The 10,983-nt window shown below is 37.4% G+C and overlaps 1 protein-coding gene across 1 annotated transcript; it reads left to right on the plus strand.

Annotated features, from left to right (window-relative positions):
* Positions 1–386: 386 nt before the first annotated feature.
* Positions 387–5,989, plus strand: LOC106873389 (zinc finger protein 239). Its single transcript, XM_052972664.1, has 2 exons — positions 387–1,159; positions 3,339–5,989. The coding sequence occupies exon 2, from the start codon at positions 4,309–4,311 to the stop codon at positions 5,254–5,256; it is 948 nt and encodes a 315-aa protein (XP_052828624.1). The 5' UTR covers positions 387–1,159; positions 3,339–4,308; the 3' UTR covers positions 5,257–5,989.
* The last annotated feature ends 4,994 nt before the right edge of the window (positions 5,990–10,983 follow it).

The raw sequence follows: 10,983 nt of genomic DNA on the forward strand, positions 1-10,983 counted from the left end.
TCTTTTACGAGAATTTTATCAGGAAGCTAGTGTGTAAAAAAATTCCTAAGGGAAATTTCTATTCCCAAGAATATATATACTTATTCGTTATATATATATATACGACGGGCTTCTTTCAGTTTCTGCATACCAAATCCACTCACAAGGCTTTGGTCGGCCCGAGGTTATAGTAGAAGACACTTGCCCAAGGTGCCACGCAGTGGGACTGAACCAGGAACCATGTGGTTGATAAGCAAGTTACTTACCACACAACCACTCCTGCGCCTATACGTTTAATTTAAAAAAAATTTTTCATTTTTGTTTTTTTCGTTTTTATATTGTCCCCTTGTGGGTAATAAAAAAAAATCTCTTTCTTCCTTCTTGCTTACGCCGAGAAACGCTGCAAGCCGGCAGCTCACAGCGGGCTCTTATCCCGCTCTAATAACTTCACCTGTTATCTCCAGATGTAATTAACCTCACGTGAACGGAGCTATAACGAACCACGCGCTGCCATAAAGATGGTCGCAGGGAACGAACCACATGAACGAGAACTAAGATAAACGTCTACTGAACTGCACTCCGCTCGAGTGGTTATGTCAGAAATATGTAATAATCTCGCTTAGTTTGTTCTGCATGCAGTAAAAACACGCGGCGCCAATTATAAAACAGGGTTTTTGTATTTATTCCTAATGAAAGACCTTGTTTGTCTTGTGTGTGATTACTGGAAGATCGGGGATCCTTAAAGTGATGTAAGTCTCTTCAGTATCGTAAAGAGTGAATAAAAGAAACGAGGAATTTTAAAGACTTGTCTGTGATGATAACTTTGCCACGTGTTGTGGAAATCGGAAAATAATGCGTGTCTGAGAAAGAAAAAAAGAAAAATATTTCTTATACAAACACAAGGCTGTGGATTTTCATTATTTCATCTCCAGTACTTTCCTGTTATTCCTTGTATCATCTAATCGACGAATGAACGACCAAACCCTGGTAATATCTTGATAAAAATACAAATGTGAAAAGATCGCCCAAGTGGCTTCTCGTTACCGTCCTAGTAAATGCTATGATTCAATTTTGAGAGAAAAAAAGAATCTGTACTTGACTGGTATTTTATTCGATTCCCAAAAGCTGGAAAAACAAAGCTGACGTTAGAATTTGAACTCAAAATTCACCAACTTCTCTCGTAGGTATTTCTTTTTATTTTAGTTACATACTTAAATTTTATTTTCATATCAAAAGTATTGAATTGGGTTACAGAAATAGTTTTAAAAAAGGCTCCCCACCTCCGTTGTTTAAAATGTGGGATACAAAAAAATCGGAAAACCCCCCGCAAAAAATGGATAAAGTTCAACTTATGTGGAGTCCGCCTTTATTGAACCTGATAAGGATTAGTAGTTGGATTAGAATTAAGTCTATGATAATTGGCTTAATCTGAGTGTTATTAACCACATACTTTTTAGAATCAACTTTTGACATAAATAACATTTTTATTTCACTTCGGTGAGATTTGAACACGGAACATAAAGGAGATGAAAAGGGAGAGATACCGATAAATTAATTATCCCTATTTTCAATTCTATGACCCTTTATTATTTAGGAAAGACTTTTATTTATAATAGTCATTAATAGTTAATACTGTTCTATCATATCGTCGTTTCGCTCCAAGTCAATCCTAATTAAGTAGAATTATGATCAAATGTCTTCCAGCCGTGACCCTCCAGGTTCTTTTTTTCCTTCTCGGGCATAGTGGCTTTTTGGAATACATTATGCAATGTGTCCTTTCTTTCTGACAGCATAGTGTGAATTTGAAGGAGATTTAGCTGTAATTTCTAGCAGATCAAATGGACACTTGGAGGCTAGTGAAAAAAGCTCTTATTTATTACCTAAAAACCCCGAACTATAAGTTTTTTTTCTGTTTTTTGTTTTCTTTTTTAATAAATCTACTTAATTTTCTTTGTGAAAGAAAGGCTAAACTCATTCTAGATGCAAAATGCCGATCTTTTATATTATGTATGTAAACTAGGCGATCTGCCATAATCTAATACACACACACACACACACAATACAATTAATATATACAAACGTTAATTTGTAAAAGTTAATGGACAGTAACTATGAAAATGAGCCAAAAAGACATATACACTCCCACATTTACGCACAACACAGAATACGAATGTTTCCCTCTAAAAAGTGACAGGGTAACCCATCCTAACACGTGTAAATTGTTTTGGAAGTATGTATTAATTTGTGTGTGTGTGTATTTGATGCCAAATACATACATTTGTTTGTTTTATTTGATTGTGTGTATATTTGCATCTGTGGGTGTCTTGCGCGTGCATTTGCGTAATTGTTGTTTGCATAATCTCTCTCTCCCCAGACACAACAGTATATATATATATATATACTGTTTTTCTACTCTCGTATTTCGAGCATTTAACAACAATATACGTTTTCGATAAAACAGTTGTTCCCGCAAAGCAAATTAAATAGAATTTGGGATTTTGCGGAGGGTTAGAATTGGTAGCAAAAACAGGAAGGGCTGCTAAGCCTAAACGAGGCTGTGGTGGCGAACGCGTAAATCAAGCTAGGACAGGAGACAGACAAGAACACATCTTCCTTGATCCGGCTGTTGTTGTTGGCACTCCGTCGCTTACGACGTCGAGGGTTCCAGTTGATCCGATCAACGGAACAACCTGCTCGTGAAATTAACGTGCAAGTGGCTGAGCACTCCACTGACACGTGTACCCTTAACGTAGTTCTCAGGGATATTCAACGTGACACAGTGTGACAAGGCTGACCCTTTGAATTACAGGCACAACATAAACAGGAAGTAAGAGTGAGAGAAAGTTGTGGTGGAAGAGTACAGCAGGGTTCGCCACCATCCCCTGCCGGAGCCTCGTGGAGCTTTAGGTGTTTTCGCTCAATAAACACTCACAACGCCCGGTCTGGGAATCGAAACCGCGAGTCCGCTGCCCTATTTCACGAGCAGGCTGTTCCGTTGATCGGATCAACTGGAACCCTCAACGTCGTAAGCGACGGAGTGCCAACAACATATATCTTCATCATCTTGTGTGCGTGTGCATGCATGAATGTATGTGTGCGAATGTGTCTTCTTGATTTGACATCATGTGATCATGTAATGGTTGTAAACAGGCATCTCTGTTTGGCCGTGGGAAAAGTATTACCTTGCTTGGAAACATGTGGGTTGGCAACAGAAAAGGCATCCAGCCATAGAAAACCTTTCTCAATGAATTCTGTCTGACCCAAGCAAGCATGGAAGAGTAGACATGGAAAATAGCAATGATGATGATGATTCTCCCTATGAAAATCTTATGTTACATCTTTTTTTTTTTTCCTTCTAGGAAATCCTGTAATATCAGAAGTAAAAATAAGACTTCTGAAGTTGTGGAACTTTCCAATGATTTTGAAGACCCAAGTATTATAAGACTGAAACATCAATTAATAGTAACACACAACCAAATGCTAATCAAATACTGCATGTAATCCTGCAACCAAACACCAATTAAAGGTAATACATTACTGAAGCACCTGTAAACCATTGGGAATTGACTGAGTGCGATTACTCCCTCAATGAACAGAAAATTAGGAAGTAATTAACAGAGGCTGCACAGAAAAGGCCATAGATACATACTTATGAAGCTTTCAAAATGCAAATGGAATTGTAACCGAAAACCTGAAGCAATACAAATATTACTCTTTTCCTTTCAACCTGGAATGGCACCATTTTTATTTTGACCCTTCACCCCATTTTTTTATTTTTCATAGAACTTTATGGAATTTACTTCACATTCCATTTTGGGGCTTGGCTTGGTTTGGTTTTTTACTGCAAAATAAATTTGCTTGCATTAAGAAATTATTTCAAGGTTAAAATGATGTCAGTTTAAAATTTCACTAATATATATATATTTTAGATGAAATCAGTTTACATATGGTTGCTTTTATCTTAGCTTTAAGAAGTAATTGATGTTAGCTTGGTTTTAAAGGCCCAAGGCTATAGTAGAAGACACTTGCCCAATGTGCCATACAGTGGGACTGAACCCGGAACCATGTGGTTCATAAGCAAGCTACTAACCACACAGCCACTCCTACGCTTATAATGTTTAATATTTTTATTATTATACTGTAATTTGAGGAATCTCAATAATTTGAAGTCAGACTTTTGACTGAAGTGTCCTAAATTCTTACCCTGTTAACTTTATTCCATTCTGCAAAACTATTCTAGGTCCCTGAGATAAACCATTGTGCTGTGTTTTTAATCTTGAGAACTCACCTTCTAGAAGAAACATAATTAATTTCAGAAGACATTTAACCATGAAATACAAACAGAAGCAGTTGTTTAAGTGTGAAGATTGTGGTAACACTATCTCTGTGGAATCAGACACCTCTTTGATACCAAACCAAATAACCAACAATGTTTTCTTTTGTGCAGTTTGTGGTAAATCATTCTCTCCATATAAACTTTTATTATCAAAAGACCTGCAGAAGAAGAAAGCAATAAACCCTTATGGAATTTGTTGGAAATCTTCATTTCAAACTAAAAAATTTTCCTGTCACCAAACTCTTCGTGGAAATGATAAACCGTTTTATTGTAGAATCTGTGGTAAGTCTTTCGTCCAAAACTGTGATTTAATCCGACATGTACAGATTCACACAGGAGAGAAACCTTACCATTGTGAAATCTGTGGTCAAAAACTATCTCGCAGAAGCACGCTAAACGAACACAAATGGAATCATATGGGAGAGAAACGGTTCCAGTGTGAAATTTGCGGCGAAAGATTTACTCGGAACAGTTCTTTCTCGATGCACAAAAAGAAACACGGCGTGAATAAACATCACCAGTGTGAAGTCTGTGGTAAAACATTCAACGAAGTGAACAGTTTATCTTGCCATAAACGTGTTCACACTGGGGAAAAACCGTACCACTGTGAAATATGTGGAAAAGTATTCACACAAAGTAGTGATTTGACACGTCACAAACGTATTCATACAGGAGATCAACCTTATACATGTATGATTTGCAAGAAAACATTTTCTCAGAATAGCAGTCTTATTCGGCACAAACGTATTCACACAGGGGTGAAACCGCACTACTGTGAAATTTGTGGCAAAACTTTTTGTCAAAATAGCGATTTATCTTCACATAAGCGTAGTCACACGGGAGAGAAACCATATTCTTGTGAGATTTGTGGTAAAAACTTTTCTGTAAGTAGTCATTTATCTCGTCACAAAAAGATTCATACAGGAACGGAACCAATGTGAGGATTCTTAAAATAAGAAAGCAGGTAATTATATTATTTTCTGCTAAAAGTTATATCTTTGGAGACGAAACTGCTCAAATAGGATAAGATTCTTCCAATGTGCAAAAATTTTGATTCACTGATGGTCAAGTAACACTAAATAATTAACAACTTGTTCGGTTGCTTTTTTAAATATTTTAAAAAATGTTCTGAGAAAGAAAAATGAATTAAAAAGATATTTAACCATGAAATCACCTCAACAATACAAACAGAAGACGGTACTGGATAATGTAGCTATCCTGTGCTGATGACATCTATTGAAGCAGAAACATGCCTACAGATGCCCTCTTGTCTCTAGACTGTCAGGTTGTCTTTTTCTTAACCTTTTTACTGCAGACATCAGATACATAAACTAAAAACTTCATCACCCTTAACTACAAAAAACAGTTTTATATACCAATCTATCTTTTGTTGAAGAATGTTATGTTTGAAACCATTTTCTCTTGAGATATGCCAATTTTATTTAGTTAATGTGATTTGCAGAAAATACCAATCATATTTTTTGGCAGATATTTAACATCATTACAAAAATGAACATGAAATTTAACTATGCAGTTAAAGGGTTGAATGGCATGTCAGTTTTGAAGAATTTTTTATTCTTGAGATTATCTCATTTGGAGACGGTCCCAATCATTCTATCTTCTCTGGAAGCAGAGATAATTTCAATAAATCAAAAATTTATCTTGTCTACTCTTTATTTGTCTTTGTTAAAATACATCTCACTGACCTCTGAATTACTTCTCTTAGCTCATTGAAGCAGTTAAGAGAAGTATACAGTAAGATTGGATGGTCATAACTGGAACACATTTGATCATATAGCACTCACTCGGGGTTAAAGAACAACACTTTCTAGAAAGCAAAGCATTCGTCCGAAGGAGGTACATAGATTAAAACTAACGACATACAACCGTCTACTTCAGTTGCACAAACATCTCCAGACACTCTGCAGCTGGCTTCAATTATACCAATGCACTCACAACAGCAAAAGATTGTAAATATATGTCGGCCGAGTTATAAACAATAGAGCTTTGTGTCTTATCCATTGTTGTCTCTTCTTGTCTTTTCTCTTCCTCTCATTGTTTCTCTCCTCCTCCTCCTCACTTGTTGGGTAAGAGAAGAGACAGAATTATACACAAACATGACCTACATACGTGTGTGTGTGTTATACTCACATACACAAGGTTATTATAAAGTCCTTGTTCAATTTTTAAGGTTTCATAAATTTAGTTCTACATGCAATAGAATATAAACCCTTTAGCTTTTAATCCAGCAATATCCAGCCCCTGTATTCCACCTGTTTTATGTTAATACTGATTTCAATATGATCTACACCACCTGAAAGACATTTGTTGAAAATTTCATCAAAATACCCATTTTTTTTTTCTGAAAGTTATAAGGAAACAAAGTCGATTTGCGTAAATTATCCTAAACTCCTTTACCTATCTCTAAAAAACTTTTTCATAACAAATTTCCATATAATCGTAATGTACACCAACTGAAAGCTACTTGTAGAAAATTTCATTAAAAAAAAAAAATGTGAATTTTTCTGAAAGTTATAAGGAAACAAGAGTCGGGTGGGGGCACACTTGTGTAGGTATGCCCTCCATAAGGTTATCTACGTTAACATAAAGCTTCAGACTTCCAAAGAGACGGAAATTTTGGAGTGTTGTCGTCACCCATGAGAGGTTATTTTAAACACATGCACACTAGATCACGCATGGACGACCTTTATCAAGAAGTGGGCCACATGGCTCCTCACCAGACAGACTGTACTACTAAAAAAAATTCAAGTTAATTTTTCATTTAAGCACGCCATTCAAAAAGTCCCACAGGTAGAAGTTTGCTCATGACTCTACTAGAAAAGCCACGGATCCACGTTTTTGTCACATTAACTTACTGTCTTCAAGCAAAATAAAAATAGATAAATAATAATGTAAACAAGGTGGACGATATGACTTCAGTTGGGTAAAACCTTCAGTGTCACCTTAAATTTTTTTTTTCTTTTTCTTTCGTCACAGTCACCCAGTTTCTTACTCTATTCATTCTCCATGACAGGCTGTGTGAGTACTAGAAAGAGCAGGCGATCTCTAACCACATAGAACAAATTGATTGAAAATGTAACGTTAATTGATGGTTAATGAGTCGATAGATGTGAGCTAAGAATATAAGTTTAGCAGGTGGTTGTTGGTAGCTGGTGGTTGATTGTAGCTAGAGTGAATTAAAAGCTTACAGTTACGTGGTTGATGGTAGCTAGGAGTAAAAAAAAAAATATTGTTAAACGGCTGTTGGGAGTGAGGTAAATCGAACCAGCGAGACCTATTATTAACTGGTGAGTCATTGGTGAACAGTGAAATAAGCGAGGTTTATGTTTTGTGTTGAGGAATAAGCTTAATTTATAATAATTTACAGGTGTATGCTGTCTGTCCAGTTAATATGGCTATGTATGCAATATCCTTGGTTGTTACAGTAGTAAGTATCCCTGTCTGTCATGCAAGAGAGTGGGGTTCAATTCCCTGCTGGGGGGAGGGGCTCTTTTGTATATGTGTGTGTGTGTGTGTATACACACGAATACACATTGATGATATATATATAAAATTACTACACGTGTGAATGTGTTACGAGTACTAACAATGCAATAAAATTACAGCTTATTTCTAGTAGGTCGAGCAATCTGCTAGAAATATCAGCTAAATTTCTCTCTCTTTCACTGTCTTTAAAAAATGGAAGGACACGTTAGGCATTGTGGCCCTGAAACATTTTTGAGCGTAAGTATGCTTTAATGTGGTTGACCTGGGGCTAAACAACGATTTCCTAGTTCCTCCTTTCGATCACTGAAGCCTTAGTTAATCTGATGACACTTCTATGAAATGAATTTTTTTTTATTTGTATTCTGTTCCGTGTTGAGCTGAATAGTGGTAGTTCCTTAGTTGTCTCCCCTACTTCTTGAAGTCTGAGACGAACCATCAGAGATCGAATAGACAGACTGCTTCACACTATTAAATTTCATCTTTTAGAAGTCAATAAAAAAGAAAAGAAAAGTGGTGTAACTACAGATGTATGCGTCCAGAGACTTTGTTTCTTTATAACTTTCTAAACAATATCTATTTTTCAATGAAATTTTCCAGATATTACATGGTGTAAATAGATTAAGACTATATCGGAATTTGTTGAGAAAAAAAAAAAAAAATTCCGTGTAATATAATTCACACACTACGATTTGTTACCCCTATAACTTTCTGAAAACCGGTATTTTTTCAATAAAATTTTCTGCAAATACATTTCAAAAGGTGTAGACAACGATTATATCGGAATTTGATGTAAAAAAAGAAAAGAAAAGATGAATAAAAATTGGGGAATTTGGAGTCAGGGAATTCACACACCTCGGTCTTGTTTCCTCATACATTCTGATAAGGTATGTTAATTATCCACCCCGCTTCCTTTTTTCATACCAGATTCCGATACAGTCGTAATCTACCCCATCTGAATGGTATTCATCTTTTCCTTCACATGTTTTAGTCATTAGATTGCGGCCGAGCTGGGGCACCGCCTTGAAGAAAGAAAAGAAAAGAACATATCAATATATAGTTTGAGGCTGGACGGAATTGTAACAACCTCGACCGACATTCATTTCGGATTTTTGCGTTCTGAGTTCAAATTTTGCCATCGCCTACTTGGATGTGTTATGTTTAATCAGTCACCTGCTTTAACACTAAATGATGGATTAAGTCTACCTGGTGTTAAACTAGCTAACGAATCCGCTAAAGGAGCATTAGGTACTAGGTGGAGATTTAACATCAGCACCTCGTACCTTGGAGGCTTTTAGTGGAGTCCACACTGCTAGAGCATTCGAGAGCCAGGTCTCCAGTTTGAGGATATCGTCCTATTACCTCTCACCATATTTACAGGTATATATTGTTACATATATGTTGTTATATATATGTAACAAATGAAGGACATCACACCAACTTAAGTACCTTATTCAACTGAATCTCTCTCTCTCTCTCTCACACACACACATAATATAATTATATATATATATGTATCGTCAGTTTGCTCTTCTTTTTGAACTATATCACCCTCTGTGTTCCCAATCTTTGCTCCCAAATACAGGAAGTCCTCAACCAACTCTAGTGGCTTCCCGCCTACATTCATAATCTTCTCTGGCTTCTTGATGCTCTCTACCTAATACTTCGTCTTATTCATTTTCAGTCCCGCACTCATCGACACAGTCTCAACCTCCTGCACCAACTCCTCTGCCTCTCTCACTGTGTTTGTCACCAGAACTATGTTGTCAGTACATCCAGCATCTGGTATCTTTTTGGCCTTAACCCTTCTGCTATGAGCCGGCACTACAGTAAAGCCAGAGTCCTGATGTTTCTCCAGCGCAAGGTGCATACAATAGGCCATTGGGAACACGGAGAGTGATATAGTTGAGATGAAGAGCAAAGCCTGGGTGACATGTCACAGTTTGAGATCTGCATGGAAGTCGGACCTTCGTAAAGACCTGAAGATCCGTCTCTTCGTTGCACCAGTGGAGCCTGTGCTGTTGTATGGGTCTGAGACTTGGACACTGACCAAGAAACTCACTCAGATGGTGGATGGGTGCTACACAAGAATGCTGAGGATGGCTCTGAACATTACTCAATATAAACTGAGGATCAAGAACTTAGAGCTGTACGAGAGCTTCCCAAAAGTTAGCTCGAAAATAACAGAGGAAACTGAGGTTAGCTGGATATGCTCACCGTCAGTCAGAGTTGATACTGCACTCAGTGCTCCTGTGAGAGCCCCTACACGAACACACTAGAAGAGGGTGAGCGAAGATGACATATGTTGATGCCCTAAGGACAGACACTGGTCTTTAGGAGACACAGGACATGGCAGCTTCAAACAGGGCCCGATGAAAGGCGTGTTTCAGGACTCTGTTCCCACAACCCTCCCAAGAGTAAGTGGGCGAAGAAGATGTGATGAAAAGCACCAGAGCAATGGTTGAGGGTCCTTCCTAGTAAAATAGAAATCCAAGGGGATCATACGCTAGCATAGCTAGAGTGTGTGCCGCACCTTTAAAAATGCCGCCCGGGATGCCTCCACCTCCAGTTACAATAGTGGGCCCATAGGTAAAAAATTGTTAAGAAACACTGCACTAGAGTGTTGGACAGAATGCCATGAGGTATTTAGTTAAGAATTTGGAATTCAAGTCCCGCTGGCGTCAACTTTCCGTTCGTCCTTCCGGAATAAATTAAAGTACAATCAATCTTCGCTTAAGGTCATTGACAGTTTCTTGAGACGTGCGACATAAAATGAAACGACGTAAAGCGAAACTAATTTTACAAAATGTTCAACGAAAGAAACCAGTGTTGCAGTGGTGGTGAACAAACACAAAGACACACATACATAGACATAGACATATATATGAAGGTCGCAAATCCACTCACAAGGCTTTGTTCGGGCCGAGGCTATAGTAGAACACACTTGCCCAAGGTATCACACAGTGGGACTGAACCCAGAACCATGCTTCTGAACCATACAGCCAAACCTGCGCCTGTTAGTTGAATTAACACGAAATATATTTTTATCGTAATGTTTTTGTTTTTTCTTTGTGGGTCTGTTCTTCCTCTACAACTTTTGTTTAGCGTTTTTGAAGTTTGGATAAATTTTATCTCATTTCAGACAGAGACAATGGAATGTCAAG

Source organism: Octopus bimaculoides, chromosome 14, assembly GCF_001194135.2.
Source record: "Octopus bimaculoides isolate UCB-OBI-ISO-001 chromosome 14, ASM119413v2, whole genome shotgun sequence".
NCBI classification, from domain to species: Eukaryota; Metazoa; Mollusca; class Cephalopoda; order Octopoda; family Octopodidae; genus Octopus; species Octopus bimaculoides.

Bases quoted from the DNA above. Each gene is read 5' to 3' on its own strand.
- LOC106873389 (XM_052972664.1), top strand. From the start codon at position 4,309: ATGAAATACAAACAGAAGCAGTTGTTTAAGTGTGAAGATTGTGGTAAC.